Here is a 16,683-nt window from a genome sequence, read left to right as displayed (position 1 = left end):
CCGGGCTTAAAGCCCCGGCCTTCCGACTCCCCGGCGTCCACCGCGCGGGGACCGCCGGACCGAGCGCTTGGGAGAGGCCAAGAGAGTCGGGACGTTCGATCGCCGCCGTCGAGGAGCTCGACGGTCTCCCGCGCGGAGCGCCGGACCGAGCACCCGGGAAAATCCCCAAACGCATCAACGCGATCCCCCGCCGCCCCGGAGCCGGCCGCCGACCGCGCGCCGGGCGCCGTTCTGAGCGTCGGGAGAGTCCGATCCGGGGCCCGAGGTCCGAGCGGCGCCGAGAGGGAGCGCGGCCGCCGGCTCGGCCGGACGCGGGAGCCCGGGGAACGGGCCCGCCCGACGCCGCTTTGCACTAACGTAGCCCGCGGCGTCCGCCGGGAGGAGGAGGCCGTCGGGGAGACGGAGGACGGGCCGGCTCGAGCCCCCCGCTTGCGTTCGCCCGTCTTCCCGACGTCCGGAGACGGAGTGCGTTATAGATTACGGATTCACGATCGTGTATCGTTGAGATGAAGGGCCCACCTTTCTGTAGCTCCTACTAATAAACGGCGTAGCGTACGAGGCCGCGATGGTGACGGAAGAGGGACCGGGGGCTGGGGGGGCGTCGCGGGGAGGGGCCGGATCCGGTCCGGTCGGGACAGAGGCCGACGTCCGGACGCGTAGGAGCCGGGGAAGGGGCTGCGGGGGGCCGGGGAGGTGGGCGGGGGGGGTCTCTCGTTCACCCACCGTCGGACCAGACCGGACGAGTCCCCGGCGTCGCCGGGAGAGAAGCGACGGGCAGCCGGTCGGCCGGCGGCCCCCTCGCGCAACCGAGACCGATTGCCGGGGCCTCCGGCCCCGCGCCCCGTTGCCCTCCCCCGGCCCGAGTCCCGACGACGGTACCTCCTAAGCCTCGCTCGGGCGGACACCGGAAACGTCGCACCGGGCCCACGCGCGGCCGCCAGCCGGGTATTCTATTCCCTTTCACGGATGGGGAAACCGAGGCCCAGAGAGGGCGGAGCGACCGGCTCACGGTCCAACAGGGCAGGGGGAGGGGCGGGATTCGGCCGGGAGGGAGCCTCGTGCTCCTTTCGCAAGGGCGGGTCCGAGAGGGGACGAGGGGCGGCCGGGGCTCCCGCCCTCTCCCCCCGGCTCAGCCCCGGACCTCCGTCTGTCCGGCCCGGGGAGGCCGCGTCCCCGGGGGGGAGGGCCCGGACGCGAGGAGCCCGTCGGACCCTCCCCGCCCCCCGTCTCCCCCTCTGGACTCCGAACTCGTGGCGGGCAGGGAACGACCCCGTCTGGTCCTACCGCCCCCTCCCAAGCGCCCGGCACGGGGCTTCGCGCCCCGTAAACGCCGCCCCCCCGCACGCGACCGAAGGAAAGGCACCGGCCAAAACGCGGCCGGCTCCGAGACCCCCCCCGGGGCCCTCCCGGAAACCCACGCCTCAGCCTCGTACTTCCGGAGACATTTAATAGCCCTCCCTCCCCCCCTCGCGAAACACGATAGTATACAAAATATAAAATATCTTAAATACTTATAAACATGGCAAGAGAAAAAACGAAAAATAGAACTGTATGAAAAGAGTCTCTGTGCGGGCCGGGGGCGGGGGGCTCGGGGGGGGCTCGGGCCGGGCCTCAGCTGGCCTTGAGGCGGTAGTTGGCCGGGAAGGAGTAGGCACGTCCGAGCACGAGGCGGTCCCGCAGCAGCTTGAAGAAGACGTAGTAGTTGCAGAAGAGGACGAGGGCCAGGGACAGAGTGTGGTTCCACTTGTCGGCGCGAAGCAGGGAGCACAGCTGATAGAGCACCAGGCCGCCCTCCATCACCAGCAGCACGTTCAGCAGTCGCAGCGGCCGGTGGAAGAGGAACTGGGGGGGGGAGGGGGCGGCCGGTTCACTCGCCTGGGGACCCCCCCGGCCCCGCCGCCCCCTCCCCCCGAGGCCGGCCGGGCTCCGGCGGTCGTGGGGAGGCGTGAGCGCCGGGTAGGGCGCTCCGCGCGCCGGAGGCGCTCGGCGGATACGACCGAAGGGGCGGCCCCCCCCCTCTCCCGGACGATCCCCGCGGAGCGCCGGGGGTCCCCCCTCGGGGACTGGCCCCCTCTCGCTTTCCGCCTCGCCCCCCGGCCGGCGTCCCCCGCCGCACCGGGGCGGACGCCCCCCCTCCTATCGCGGACCGCCCGACGCCCCGCGGGGAGGGACGCGGGGGTCTGGCCGTTCCCCTTTCCCCCGCCCCGCGTCGGCCCCCTCTCCCGAGCGGGCAGGCTCGCCCCGGGGCCCCTGGGCCCCTGCCCGGATCTTTCGTCTTCGAATGGTATCCGTTAAGCGCCTCCCACGTGCCGGGCACTGTTCCGAGCGCGGGGGAGGACGCGGGGTCGTCCAACCGAACGATCCACGTCCCGCCTGGGGCTCACCTTCTTCGTCCCCCTTTTTCAGATGGGGCCCCTGAGGCTCAGAGGAGGGACGTGACTCGCCCGGGGTCACACGGGCGGACAGGCGGCCGAGGCGGGATCAGAACCCGGGTCCTTCGCTCAGGCCCGGGCTTTAACCACTAGGTCGCTCTGCCTCTCCGCGCTCTGCCTCGCTCGGGGGGGAGACGCGGCCAACGCTCCGGGGAAGAGCTTAACGTCCGTCTCCCCCCCGGACCGTCCGCTCACCGTGGGCGGGGAACGCGCCTGTTTCTTGTTCTCCCGCGCTCTCCCAAGCGCTTAGTGCAGTGCTTGGCACATAGTAAGCGCTTGATGAATACTGAATTATTAATTAATTCAGCGCTCTGCACACGGTAAGGCTCGATAAATACGACCGAGTCAACGAATGAACGGAAAGCTCCGGCCGTAGGTTGGGGGGTCTTCCCTGGGACGTAGTAATGGGGGGGGGGGGCGGGGGGGCCTTCCTCGTCGGGGATGGGTTCGGTCCCCGCGGGCGGGGCGCCGTACTGGACGCTTCGGGGAGGGCGACCGGGTCGACACGTCCCCGCCCTCGAAGGCGGTGCGCCGTCCCGAGCGTCTGGGACGGTCCGACCGAGTCGGAGGCAGCGTGGCCTAGCGGCCGGGGCCCGGGCCTGGGACTCGGAAGGTCGTGGGTTCTGATCCCGGCTCCGCCGCCTGTCTTCCGTGTGACCTCGGGCGAGCCACCTCACCTCCCCGGGCCTCGGTTCCCTCGTCTGGGAAACGGAGGTGAAGACCGTGAGCCCCACGTGGGCCAGGGACCGCGTCCCACCCGATCGGCTCTTATCCACTCCGGCGCTCGGCACACGGCAGGCGCTTATCGACCGCCGTTAAGGATCGTCGTCATCGGACCCGGTCCCCGCTTTCGGGGAGCTCCTGGATCCCAGGCGGCCCCGGGGGGACGGAGATCGGGAATCGCTCGCCCTCCCCCCCCCCCCGCCCCATCTCCCCTCCCCGCGCCCCGACGCCGGAGGCCGAGAGGTACTTGCATAGAAGCGGGCGTGGGAGACGTCCGAAGGCACGGCTACGTTATGGGGGCCCACGGCCCTGTACAGGCAGCGACTGTGTCGGACCAAAACCCCCTGAGGCCAGATGGTGCTGTCCGACCAGCTGGAGGGAGAGACGGACAGAGACGCGGAGACCGACCGTCACTTCGCACCGAGGGGGCGGGCCGGGGGCGGGACTCCGGGAGGGAAACGGGGCGTGAGCGGAGGAGGGAGGAGGAACGGGCGCGCTGGGACGCGCGGCGTGCCTGGGGGCGGGGCGGGGGGAGGTCGGAGGGGGCCGCGGCCGCCTGCCCGCTGGGTCCCCCGGGCCCCGGCTCCCGCTCCGCTCGTCGACAGGCCGGGGATCGCACGATGATGATATTAAAGACGGCGTCCGTCGGGCGCTCGCTACGCGCCGGGCCCCGTTCCACGCACTGGGGTGGGTACGAGCCAACGGGGGCGGACGCGGTCCCAGATCGGGCTCACGGTCTCCATCCCCGTTTTCCAGATGGGGGGACCCGAGGCCCAGAGGAGGGAAGCGACTCGCCCGCGGCCCCCCGGCAGACGAGCGGGAGCAGGGCCCGGGGGGGGGGGGGGGGGGGAGGGTCTCACATGTGCTGCGGCGCGTTGCTGTAGGAGCCGTGTTCGAGCTTCTGCCAGCTGCCCAGGTGGGCGGCGGCCCTGTGCAGGAGGTCGCAGTACTTGGGGGGCAGCAGCTGGGCCGTCAGCATGACGAAGGCGTTGACCCACACCATGATCAGGTGCTCACAGGACCAGCGCATGTCGTAGTATTGCGTGCTCTGCAAGACAGAGCCGGCGGCGGGGGGGTGGGGGTGGGGGGTCGTCCGGGGACGCGTTGGGTCCTTCGATCCTATTCACTGAGCGCTTACGGTGCGCGGAGCACGCTACCGAGCGCCCGGGAGGGGCCGACACGCCGCCCGCCCCCGGGGGCCGGCGTGGGTTCCCGTCCCGGCTCGTCTGCTGGGTGAGCTCGGGGACGTCACCTCCCGGGGCCTCGGTTCCCTCGGCTGGAAAATGGGGAATTGAGAGCGCGCGCGCCCCACGCGGGACGGGGATTTCGTCCGACTCGATCACGCTGTACGATAACAATGACGACGGTCCATCTGCTAGGCGCTTATTAGGTGCCAGGCACCGTTCTAAGCGCCGGGGCGGTTACGATCAAGCGGGGTCGGACGCGGTCCCCGCCCCAGGTGGGGCTCGCGGTCTCCATCCCCGTTTTCCAGATGAGGGAACCGAGGCCCAGAGAAGCGAGGCGACCCGCCCGAGGTCCCCCAGCGGACGGGTGGAGGAGCCGGGATTGGAACCCGTGACCTCCCGACCCCCAGGCCCCCCGCTCTACCCACCGCGCCAGGCCGCTCCTCCGACGGAACGGTTCCATCGCGCTCTCCCCGGCGCTCGGCACAGAGCTCCGCTCCCAGGGAGCGCTCGATAAATACGAGCGACGGGGAGGCGACCGGCGGCCCGCGGCGGACGGCACCCGCTCCCTCCGAGCGGCGAGCGGGTGGGATTCGTTCGTTCGCTAGTATTTATGGAGCGCTCACTCTGTGCAGAGCACCGGACTGAGCGCTTGGAACGGACAATTCGGCAACAGAGAGAGCCCATCCCCGCCCAACGACCAACCCGGGCCCCGCCTTGACTCCCGAGCCCGGGATCTCGCCGCTGGGCCGTGCTCCCTCTCCACGAGCGAGGGGGAGTCGCCCCCGGCCCCGTTACCTTGACGAAGCAGAGCGGCAGGAAGGCCACGTAGTAGGTGCTGGACAGGGAGTTGAAGAGGACCTCCTTGAGGCGGCGGTTGAAGTCGGCCTTCAGGCCGTCCACCTCGCTGCGGATGAGGGCGGGCGACGGCGGGCAGCTGTGGCTGGGGAGGGGCGGGGCGCGGTGCCACTGTTCCCGCAGGGACTCGCGCAGCAGGGCCACCAGGTCCTTGGGCCGGCCCCCGGCCTCGGCCCCGTCCTCCTCCTCCTCGTCCTCCTCCCCGGCCGGGACCACCAGCCCGTAGGTCGGCGGCGGGAGCGGACGCGGGCGCCCGTCTTGGTGGAAGCAGCACAGGGGGACGTAGACGCCGAACCTGCGGGCCGAGGGGAGGGCCTGGGGAGGGCGCGCTGCCCTCGGGGGGCCCGCTCTGCGCCCGCGGACCCCGGACGCCGCCAGCCGAGCGCCCGGCGCCGGTCCCCGGGGGGCTCGCGGTCCCCGTCCCCCCGGGTTTTCCAGACGGGGGCGGGGACCGAGGCCCGGGGGGGGGAGGCGGCTCGCCCGGGATCCCGCCGGAAAACGGGGGCCGGGGCGGGAAACCGGGCGGGCGCCGCGTTCGCCGTGCTAAGCGGTGGGGAGAGTCCGCTCCGGCGGCAAGCCGGACGCGCCCGCGGCCCACAGCGCCCCGGCCGGGACCCGCTCGGCGGAGCGGCCCGGGGGGACAGGACGCCCGCGGGGCTTAGCGGGTAGGGCCCCGGCCGGGGAGTCGGGAGGACCCGGGTTCCCACCCCGGCTCGGCCCCTCGGCGGCCGGGTGACCCCGGGCCGGTCGCTTCGCTTCTCAGGAGGAGCGGCGCGGCTCGGTGGCTAGAGCCGGGGCCCGGGGGTCGGGGGGGGTCGCGGGTTCTGATCTCGGGTCGCCCGTACGTCTGCCGGGTCGCTACGCGTCTCGGGGCCTCGGTTCCCTCGTCGGGAAAACGGGGATTTAGACCGCGAGCCCCACGTGGGACGGGGACCGCGTCCGACCTATCCTCCGTCCACCCCGGCGCTTCGTGGGTGCCCGGCACGTAGTGAGTGCTCAACAGGTACCGTTATTATTATTACTATTATCGTCCGGGCCTCGGTTCCCCCATCTGTAAAATGGAAGGATTAGGACCGCGAGCCCCCCGCGGGACAGGGACCGCGTCCGGCCCGGTGACCCGGCATCTACCCCGGCGCTTAGGACGGCGCTCGGCACGCGGTGAGCGCCTCACAGGTATCGCTCTCCTTATCGTCGTCATCCTTAAGAGGCGAAGGCGAGAGCGTCCCGCCAAGAACCCGGTCCGATCCCGCCGCCCGGGGCCGGCCGGGACCGAGCCGGGACGGGAGGGGGATGGCGGGGCGGCCCCTCCGGCTCCCGGCCGCCCGCCGGGAAGACGGCCGCGCCCCGGACGCCCCGCGGCCGGCCCCTCTCCCGGTCCCCCGGCCGCCCCGGCCCCCGGGCGGCCACTCACGGGTAGCCGAGGAAGAGGAGGTTGAGGACGGAGTGGCTGCGGAAGAGGTTGACCAGGGTCCAGCAGAGCAGCCAGCCGCACAGGGTGAGGAGCGCCAGGCGGGCCGCGATCAGGACCAGGTACCTGGCCAGGGAGCCGGCGCCGGCGCGGGAGGCCTGCCGCCCCACGCCCGCCGGGGGGGCCGACGTCAGGAGGGCCCCGAGGAGGGAGCCGACCCTCCGGGGGCCCGCCTCTCCCCCCGCCGCGGCTCGGGGCTTTTACCTCGGACACCAGGGCCCAGACCAGCCTCCGGGCCAGCATCACGGCGATGAAGGCGGCCAGGTGGTAGTCGATGAGGTGGAAATTCTGCAGGAAGGAAGGGCGCGTCGGCGTCGGGGCTCCCTCCCGGACGCCCGGGTCCGGAGCCGCCCGCGCCCCCGGGGTCCCCCCCGCGACTTCCCTGGCGCGGCAACGCGGCCCGACGGGGAGAGCCCGGGCCCGGGAGCCGGAAGGTCCCCCCGCTCGTCCGCCGCGTGACCCGGGGCGAGGCGCCTCGCCTCTCCGGGCCTGGGTTCCCTCGTCCGTAAGACCGGGGATTAAGACCGTGAGCCCCCCGTGGGACGGGGAGGGCGTCCGACCTGGTCCTTCGTTGGATCGTCCTCGTCGAGCGCTTTCTTTGCGCCGAGCACCGGTCTGAGCGCTTGGGAGAGGCCCGCAGAACGATAAACGGGCGCGACCCCCCCCCCCCCGTCCGCGACGGGCTGACAGTCGGGAGGGACCGGCCCGCGTCTACCCCGACGCTCAGAACGCTGCCCGACGCGCAGGAGGCGCCCCGACGAACGCCATGGTCGTCGTCTCTAGACCGCAAGCTGGGGGACGCGTCCGTTTAGCGCCGTCCCGAGCGCTCGGTACGGCGCCCCGCCCCCAGCCAGGCGAGCGCTCCATAGATAGATCCCGACGGACGGCCGGGGGCCGTCCTCCCGGCTCCGGCCGGGACTCACCAGGGAGGTGCAGGAAGCGGGGTGGTTGTAGGGATACCACCAGACGGTCTTGTAGATGTTGATGTACTGGGTGAAGAGGGCGACCAGCAAGTAGACCAAGAAGAGGGCCTCGAAGAGCAGGCTCCCGTCCGCGGGCAGGTCGGGGATCTGGCGGTGCCGCACGGGCTCGGGCGTGATCAGAGCCGTCACGGGGGCGGAGGGCAGACTCACGGGGCCGCCGTTCCTAGAAGCCGGGCGCCCGGATGCCGTCGGCCGGGGGGCCGGGAGGGACCGCCCGCCTCCGCGGGCCCCACGGGGGCGAGGGCACCGGGGGCGGGGGGGGGGGGGAGTGGGGTCGGCGCTCAGAACGGAGCTCGGCGCCTCGTTAGCGCTTAACCGACACCGTCGTCGTCGTCATCATCTGCCACGGGCCGTCGGACGCCCCTACTTATTGAGCGCTTCCCGGGGGCGGAGCCCTGTGCTGAGCCCTTGGGAGAACCCAACGGAACAATCCCGTCGGGAGAGGCGGCGCGGCGAACCCGACAGGGCAGGGGCCTGGGAATCAGGAGGTCACGGGTTCTAATCCCGGCCCCGCCGCTTGTCCGCTGGGTCACTTCACCTCTCTGGGCCTCGGTTCCCTCATCCGGAAGACGGGGACGGAGGCCGTGAGCCCCGCGGGGGACAACCTGTGACTCTGGATCTCCCCCAGCGCTTAGAAAAGCGTTCGGCACAGAGTGAGCGCTCAGCAGATACTATCGTTATTACTCTGTCGATGCCCGTTGACCTTGTCCTGTTGTCCGTCTCCCCCCCTTCTGGACCGTGAGCCCGTCGTGGGCGGGCAAGGTCTCTCTTTATGGCCCGACTGTACTTTCCGGGCGCTTAGCACGGCGCTCAATAAATACGACCGCGTGAACGAATCTCCCCTGGCGCTTGGCACGGTGCCCGGAACACGGTAAGCGCTTAACAGACACCCTTCAAAAAGGGCCGGGCTAAGAGAATAAATCGAACGCAACCAACGGAGAAGCAGAGGCGAAGAGCCGGCGAGACTTTGGGGGGGGGGGGGGGTCTATCAAGCGCCCTGAACTTCCCGGACGCCCGCTCCTTTCAACCTCCCCTTTCCATCGGGGAGCGTCCTCCATCTGTGCCCCCCGCCCTCCGAGGCTGCCCGGCCTAGAGGCCAGGGCCCGGGAGTCGGAAGGTCCTGGGTTCTAATCCCCGCTCCGCCGCCCGTCCGCCGCGTGGCCTCGGACGAGACGCTTCCCTTCTCTGGGCCTCGGTTCCCTCATCTGTAGAACGGGGGTGGAGACGGTGAGTCCCGGGGCGGGAGGGACCGGGTCCCGCTCGATTTGCTTGGATCCACCCCAGCGTTTAGTACAGGGCCCGGCACGCAGTTCAATTATTATTACGGCACGTAGTCGGGGCTTAACAAATACCGCGGTTCAGTTATTATGATTATCATTATTATTATGGCACGTAGTAAAGGCTTAACCAACGATGCAGTTCGATTATCATCATTACGGATGCGCCATCCCGCGTCTAGGTAGGGAAGGCTGCTCGTCTCCTCCCAGGAGCCTTCCCTGACTGCGCCCTGCTCTCCTCTCGCTCCCTTCGGCGGCGTCGCGACCGGCCCCCTTCCTTCATCGCCCGCTTCCCGGCCCCGCTCCCGTCCAGGTCCCTCATTTATTTTCTTTCCATTCCCGTCCGTCTCCCCCGCTAGACCGTCCGCTCGTCGCGGGCAGGGAACGCGCCTGCTTATCGTTGAGCCGTCCTCTCCCCGACGCTCAGTCCGGTGCTCCGCGGGCGGTAAAAGCGCTCGATGAACACCACCGGCCGGACCGTCGGGTCGCCGCCGGGCAGCCCGCGGCGGAGCGAGGCCGGACCCCGACCCGTCGTCGCCCACCCTCCCCGGAGACCCCGGTTCCGGACCACTTCCGGTCGACCCCCTCGCCACAGCGTCCGGGGCAGGGCCGGCGTCCCCCTTTCTAGAGGGCGACCCGCAGGGGCTCGGCCTAGCCGAGAGGTCGGGGACGGCGGGAGACCGCTCCTCCCGGCCTGGCTTGGGGGGGCATTCGCTCATTCGATCGTATTTATTGAGCGCTTACTACGTGCGGAGCACTGGACTAAGCGCTTGGGACGGACAATTCGGCCACAGAGAGGGACCATCCCGGCCCAGCGACGGGCTCACGGTCTAATCGGGGGAGACGGGCGGACAAAAATAAGACAACACAGTCACGAGAGAGAGAATGAAGGGGACAATAATAATAATAATAATAATGTCGGCATCTGTTCAGCGCTTACTATGTGCAGAGCGCCGTTCTAAGCGCCGGGGGAGATACGGGGTCGTCGGGTCGTCCCACGGGAGGCTCACAGTTAATCCCCATTTTACAGACGAGGGAACTGAGGCACAGAGAAGTTAACGGACACCTCGTTAACAAAACGAACAGGGTCACCAATGACAGAGACAAACGGGCACGGGGCTGAGGGGAGGAGGAGGAGCAGAGGGAAAGGGGGCTTAGCTGAGGGGAGGTGAAGGGAGAGAGGGAGCGGAGGGAAAAGGGGAAGCTCAGTGTGGGAAGGCCTCTCGGAGGAGGTGAGCTCTCGGTGGGGCTTCGAAGAGGGGAAGAGAGTGAGTTTGGAGGAGGTGAGGAGGGAGGGCCTTCCGGGACGGCGGGAGGACGCGGCCCGGGGGTCGACGGCGGGACGGGCGAGGACGGGGGACGGCGAGGAGGTGGGCGGCGGAGCGGAGCGGGAGGGAGAAAGAGAGAAGGGAGGAGAGGTAGGAGGCGGCGAGGGGACGGACGGCGTCGAAGCCCAAAGCGAGGAGGTTTTGTCCCGTGGACGCCCGCCCGCCCGCCCGCCCGCCCGTCACCTGTTCCTCAGCACGGCTCCGTTGGCACAGGTCCCGCCGACCAGGGTCTGGAGAGAGGGCAAGGCCGAGCGGCTGAGCTGTTGCCGGCTGGGGCCCCTCCTTCCGCCGGGCATGTCTGGGGAGCGGGCGGCTCCCGGCGCCTCCGCCGGGCACCGGGCCCCGACCTGTCCCGCCGCTGAAAGACACGCGCCGGGGTCCGGTTGACCGCCCGTCCTCGCTCCGGACCATCCCCGGCAGACCCACGCCCGAGGAAGGACCGGGAGACGACGTCTCCCCGGCCCGGGGCCACAGGACGCTCTCCTCCCCCGGGGGGCTTCGCCCGCCCATCGCAGCGGGCGCCGGGACCCGGGGGCGGGGACCCCTCACCGCCCCCCCCGACTCGGCCACACCGACATTCGCGGTATTGGTTAAGCGCTCGCTAGGTGGAAACAGGATAATCAGGCGGTCCCACGTGGGGGTCCCGGTCTTCATCCCCCTTTTACAGAGGAGGGAACTGAGGCCCGGAGAAGGGAAGTAGCGCGGCTTAGTCCCCCGGGGGACGACCTCCACTCCAGCGCTTAGAACAGCGCTCGGCACACGGTAAGCGCTTAAGAAATACCAACGTCAATGAAGGGCCTCGCCCGAAGTCACACGGCTGACGGGTGGCGGAACCGAGATTAGAACCCACGACCTCTGCCTCCTAAGATCGGGCTCTTTCCACTGAGCCAGAGGAAGGTAAAGGAGGCGGCGAGAGGCAGCGCGGCCTAATAATTAACGATAAGAATAACGACGACGACGACGACGGCTTCGCGGGTAGAGGCCGGGCCCGGCCGTCCGGGGGATCCGGGTTCTAATCCCGGCTCCGCCACCCGTCCGCCCGGTGAGCTCGGGCGAGCCACTCCACTTCTCCGGGCCTCTGCGATCTCACCTGGAGAGTGGGGATGGAGAGGTCAGCCCCTTTCATCCCTCCGGCCAAACGTATTTATTGAGCGCTTACTACGTGCGGAGCACTGGACCAAGCGCTTGGGAGAGGACAATTTGGCAACGGGTCCGCCCCGGCGCTTAGTACGGGGCCTGGCAGGTAGGAAGCGCTTAACCCGGCCCGCTGTTGAAAAGGAAAAAGGCCAGAACAAAATGGGGGGGGGTGGGGGTGGGGGGACGATGGGGAAGGGGAGATGATGGGGGAGAGACGGGGGGAGGGGGGGGAAGATGGGGGCGAGATGGGGAGGGGAGATGGAGGGGGAGGGGGAACAGATGGGGGAGGGGAGGCGATGGGGAGGGGGCAAGGGGAAGATGGGGGGAGGTGGGGGGGAGGGGAGGAGATGGGGGGAGGGGAGATGGAGGAAGATGGGGGAGAGGGGGAGATGGGGGAGGGGGAGAAGGGGGGAGAGAGATGATGGGGAAGGGGAGATGATGGGGGAGAGACGGGGGGAGGGGGGGAAGATGGGGGCGAGATGGGGAGGGGAGATGAAGGGGGAGGGGAAGAGGGGGAGGGGGAACAGATGGGGGAGGGGGAGGTGATGGGGGGGGAGGGGAAGATGGGGGGAGGGGAGGAGATGGGGGGAAGGAGGAGATGGGGGAGGGGGAGAAGATGGGGGGAGGGGGAGAAGATGGGGGGAGGGGGAGATGGGGGAGGGGGAGAAGATGGGGGGAGGGAGGGCAGATGGGGGGAGGGGGAGAGGATGGGGGAGAGGATGGGGGCCGAGGAGGGGGTTCGGGGGGTGGCGCGGCTACTCACGGCTGGGGGGCCGGGGCCGAAGGGCGACAGGGGTCACGGGGGGCGCGGGCTCAGGCAGACACAGAGACGCACAGAGACGCACAGAGACACACGGAGAGACAGAGAGACAGAGAGACAGAGGGGCGCGGCGCCGGGCTCCCCCCCCCCCCGGCCTGGGCCGCCCGCGCCCCCCCCCCCGCCCAGCGCGCCACCACCGACGTGGCAGCGGCGCCAGCGCCGCGCGATGGCGTCAGGCGCCCCCGTGACGTCACGGACGCCCCTCCCCGTGACGTCACACGCCCCGCCCCCCCGCCCCCCCCGGAGAGGGGGGAGGGGGGAGGGGCCCCCGCCGGCGCCCGCGCGCGCTCCGTCCATCTCCCTCGGCGTGGGCACGTGCACCCCGATCGAGGCGTCTGGGGAAAAAAAAGGATGCTCTTTGTTAAGCGCAAAGATGGGAGATTTTACAATAATAACAACAATAATAATAATAATAATAATAACAATAATAATAATAATAATGTTGGTCTTTGTTAAGCGCTTACTCTGTGCAGGGCACTGTTCTAAGCGCTGGGGTCATAATAATAATAATGTTGGTCTTTATTAAGCGCTTACTCTGTGCCGAGCACTGTTCTAAGCGCTGGGGTCATAATAATAATAATAATATTGGTCTTTGTCAAGCGCTTACTCTGTGCCGAGCACTGTTCTAAGCGCTGGGGTCATAATAATAATAATGTTGGTCTTTATTAAGCGCTTACTCTGTGCAGAGCACTGTTCTAAGCGCTGGGGTCATAATAATAATAATAATATTGGTCTTTGTCAAGCGCTTACTCTGTGCCGAGCACTGTTCTAAGCGCTGGGGTCATAATAATAATAATGTTGGTCTTTATTAAGCGCTTACTCTGTGCAGAGCACTGTTCTAAGCGCTGGGGTCATAATAATAATGTTGGTCTTTGTTAAGCGCTTACTCTGTGCCGAGCACCGTTCTAAGCGCTGGGGTAGACACAGGGGAATCGGGTCGTCCCACGCGGGGCTCCCGGTCTTCATCCCCATTTGACAGATGAGGGAACTGAGGCACAGAGAAGTGAAGGGACTTGCCCACCGTCACCCAGCTGACAGGCGGCAGAGCCGGGATTCGAACTCATGAGCTCTGACTCCAAAGCCCGGGCTCTTTCCGCTGAGCCACGCTGCTTCTCTGTTATATTATATATTATATTATAATAATAACGTTGTTCTTTGTTAAGCGCTTACTCTGTGCCGAGCACTGTTCTAAGCGCTGGAGTAATAATAATAATGTTGGTCTTCGTTAAGCGCTTACTCTGTGCCGAGCACCGTTCTGAGCGCCGGGGGAGATAGGGGGTCATCGGGTGGTCCCACGTGAGGCTCCCGGTCTTCGTCCCCATTTGACAGGTGAGGGAACCGAGGCCCAGAGAAGCGAAGCGACTCGCCCACGGTCACCCGGCCGACGAGCGGCAGAGCCGGGAGCCGGACCCGTGACCTCCGACTCCCCGGCCCGGGGCCTTGCCACCGAGCCACGCGGCAAACCCTATGCCATCCGTGCCGACCCATTGACGCTTCTACTACAGATCCGCACCCACGCGCATACGCTTCTACATCCCCTACCTGACGTATAAATGATAAGATGATGAGAATAAAGACGGTATTCGTGAAGCGCTTACTACGCACTGCCAGCGTTGCGAGCGCCGGGGGAGCCGCGAGGTCGATGAGGTCGATCCCCCCCCGTGGCGTTTTGCAGACGAGGCCGCCGAGGCCGAGTGACCCTCCCCGGGGTCGGAGCAGTGCCGTGACTCGCCCGGGGCCGCCCGGCCGACGGGCGGAGGGGGCGGGATCGGAACCCGGGGCCCGCGACGCCCGGGTCCGGCCTCTACCCGCTAGGCCACGCTGGTCGCCCGTAGACCGGACGGACGGAAGGGCGGGAGACGGAGGCCGCGTTGGAGCCCGGGGCCCGGGACCACCGGGCCCGGGCTCTACCCGCTAGGCCACGGCTGCTTCTGTCTCGACTGGACGAACGAAAGGGTGGGACACGGAGGCGGGATTGGAACCCGGGGCCCGTGACGCCAGGCCACAGACCGGACGGACGGAAGCGCGGGACACGGAGGCGGGGGGTTGCGGGAGAGCCGGGCCCGGGGCTTCGCTGAGGGTCGGGCGCCACCGGACCCGAGGCTGGACCCTTGGGAAAGAGCGAGGGGCTACTGCCCCGCCTGGATTCTTACCCACCTCGGCGCTTAACACAGCGTCAGGAACGGTGACCGCCTAAATACCGCGGTATTTATTAGGATAGGGTCGAAGAGGTGTGGCCCTAGAGGAGAGAGCCCGGGCCTGGAAAAATGTTCTTTCTTTGATGGTATTTGTTAAGCGCTTCCTTCATTCGATCAATCGTATTTATTGAGCGCTTACTACTGCTACTACTAATAATAATGTTGGTATTTGTTAAGCGCTCACTATGTGCCGAGCACCGTTCTAAGCGCTGGGGGAGACACAGGGGAATCAGGATGTCCCACGTGGGGCTCACGGTCTTCATCCCCATTTTACAGATGAGGTCACTGAGGCACAGAGAAGTGAAGCGGCGTGCCCACGGTCACACCGCTGACAGGTGGCAGAGCCGGGATTCGAACTCATGACCTCCGACTCCAAAGCCCGTGCTCTTTCCCACTGAGCCCCGCTGCTTCTCCCGGCTCCGCCACCTGTCGGCTGCGCGACTGTGGGCGGGTCACTCCACTTCCCTGTGCCTCGGTTCCCTCATCTGTAAAACGGGGATTAACTGTGAGCCTCACGTGGGACCACCCGATCACCCTGTATCAACCCCAGCGCTTGGAACGGTGCTCGGCCCATAGTAGGCCCTTAACGGATACCCTGTTGTTATTATTTCGGGAAGCGGCGTGGCTCAGTGGAAAGAGCCCGGGCTTGGGAGTCAGAGGTCATGGGTTCGAATTCAGCCTCTGCCGCTTGTCAGCTGGGCGGCCGTGGGCGAGTCGCTTCACTTTTCCGTGCCTCAGTTCCCTCATCTGGAAATGGGGATGAAGAGCGGGGGCCTCACGTGGGACCACCTGATGACCCCGTATCTCCCCCCGGCGCTTAGAACGGTGCTCTGCACAGAGTAAGTGCTTAAATGCCACCATTATTATTACCCCGGCACTTAGTACAGTGCCTGGCACATAATAAGCGCTTAGCAAACAGTGATGATAATGGTATTCGTTGAGCGCTCACTATGTGCCGGGCCCCGTTCTAAGCACTGGGGGAGATACAGGGTCATCGGGTTGTCCCCCGTAGGGCTCACGGTCTTCAACCCCATTTGACAGAGCAGGGAACTGAGGCCCAGAGAAGTGACGTGACTGCCCCAGGGTCACAAAGCTGACAGGGGGCGGAGGCGGGATTAGAACCCACGCCCTCTGCCTCCCAGGCCCGGGCTCTTGCCGCCGAGCCCCGCTGCCTCTCAAATACCAGACCCATGATGATGATGATCGAAGGCGGCCTCCCTCCCCACCCCCACGTGAACAAAAAAGAAAACCAGCCCACCATCATTTATTCCAGGTCTCGAGTGTTTATAAAACATTTTTAGTGCAATATAAGATACAAGTCTTTTTTTCTTCGTTTCTTTAAAAAAGAAGACCGCCCGCCCCCCCCCCCCCCCGCCCGTTTTCCCCCCTCATGCAAGGACGATTTCTTCTCCTCCTCCTCCTCCTTCCAAAGTCGCAGTCGAAGGAGGTCGGCCGGGTGGGCGCTGGCACCTTCCGCCCGGTCCCGACCCCCCCCCTCCGGGGCCCAGAGGGTCAACGGGCCGCGGGTGCGTCCGGCCGCCGGCCCGGAGGCGGGGGGCTGCGGGGCCGGGGCAGGGGAGCGGGGGCGGAGGACGACCCCACGTTTTCCGGCCCGGCTGAGACGAAGCGGGTCGCCGGCGGCCTACCCCACCCCGTGCGGGACGATCGTCCCTTTTCCAAACCCAGTACCGCCTTCGGTTCCTTCTCAAACCGCGCGTCCCGGCCCGGGCGCGTCTTCTACGACCCCCCCCCCCCCCCCCCCGGGCCCCACCTCCGATCTTCGCTTCTCACCCCCGGGTGAACCAAACTAAGCCTCAAAAATGGGGTTCCGCAGCCGGACGGCCCGGGCGAAAGCGACTGCACCCCTTCCGGTCTTGTAGCACCTTTTCTTTTTAAAAAAAAAAAGTCAAAATCTATCCCCCGCCCCCCGCGACCCGCCCCCCCCCCCCCGCCCTGGTCCCACCGAGTCTGAGAAAGAGCCCTTAATAGCCACCGCCCCCGGATCGGGATTCCGGCGGCGGAGGGGGAAGGGGGGAGGCCCGGCGGAAAGAGCTCGGACGGGGAGAACCGGTTTCCGTCCGGCCGTGTGGACGGCAGGGGAGGGCTCTGTGCTTTCCGAGGGGTTCGACGGGGCAGGGGGAGGGAGAGGATGGGGTTTTCCGGGCCGGGGCGGGAGGAGGGAGGACGGATGACGGGGTGCGGTTAGGCTAATGACGACGGAAGACCACGGGCCCGGCGGAGGCCGGCCGGGTCCTTGGACGATTATTATATCATC

At 67.6% G+C, this 16,683-nt stretch overlaps 1 protein-coding gene across 3 annotated transcripts; it reads right to left on the bottom strand.

Annotated features, from left to right (window-relative positions):
* Positions 1 to 1,430: 1,430 nt before the first annotated feature.
* On the bottom strand, positions 1,431 to 12,263 carry TMEM39A (transmembrane protein 39A). Of its 3 annotated transcripts, none has more exons than XM_029081299.2 (9): positions 12,154 to 12,263; positions 10,437 to 10,611; positions 7,589 to 7,811; positions 6,870 to 6,953; positions 6,609 to 6,763; positions 5,138 to 5,492; positions 4,016 to 4,203; positions 3,407 to 3,527; positions 1,431 to 1,842 (listed from the first exon to the last, which is right to left on the bottom strand). In XM_029081299.2, exons 2-9 carry the CDS (start codon positions 10,547 to 10,549, stop codon positions 1,612 to 1,614), a joined length of 1,470 nt encoding a protein of 489 aa, XP_028937132.1. In that variant the 5' UTR covers positions 10,550 to 10,611; positions 12,154 to 12,263; the 3' UTR covers positions 1,431 to 1,611. The 3 variants fall into 3 exon arrangements, with proteins under 3 accessions (XP_028937132.1, XP_028937131.1, XP_028937130.1); XM_029081298.2 differs by lacking the exon at positions 12,154 to 12,263 and adding an exon at positions 11,344 to 11,464 and having other exon boundaries at positions 10,437 to 10,483; XM_029081297.2 differs by lacking the exon at positions 12,154 to 12,263 and adding an exon at positions 11,344 to 11,432.
* Positions 12,264 to 16,683: the final 4,420 nt, after the last annotated feature.

This window comes from Ornithorhynchus anatinus, chromosome 16 (assembly GCF_004115215.2).
Source record: "Ornithorhynchus anatinus isolate Pmale09 chromosome 16, mOrnAna1.pri.v4, whole genome shotgun sequence".
Taxonomy (NCBI): domain Eukaryota; kingdom Metazoa; phylum Chordata; class Mammalia; order Monotremata; family Ornithorhynchidae; genus Ornithorhynchus; species Ornithorhynchus anatinus.
The sequence above is the reverse complement of the archived record's forward strand: the minus strand, read 5'-3'. Positions and strand labels throughout refer to the sequence as shown.

Bases quoted from the DNA above. Each gene is read 5' to 3' on its own strand.
- TMEM39A (XM_029081299.2), bottom strand. From the start codon at position 10,549: ATGCCCGGCGGAAGGAGGGGCCCCAGCCGGCAACAGCTCAGCCGCTCG. The intron at 5,493-6,608 runs GTGAGTGGCCGC...CTCGGCCCGCAG, and splicing joins CTCCTCTTCCTCGGCTACCC to GTTCGGCGTCTACGTCCCCC. The intron at 1,843-3,406 runs GCAAGTACCTCT...TCCCCCCCCCAG, and splicing joins TCTCCCACGCCCGCTTCTAT to TTCCTCTTCCACCGGCCGCT.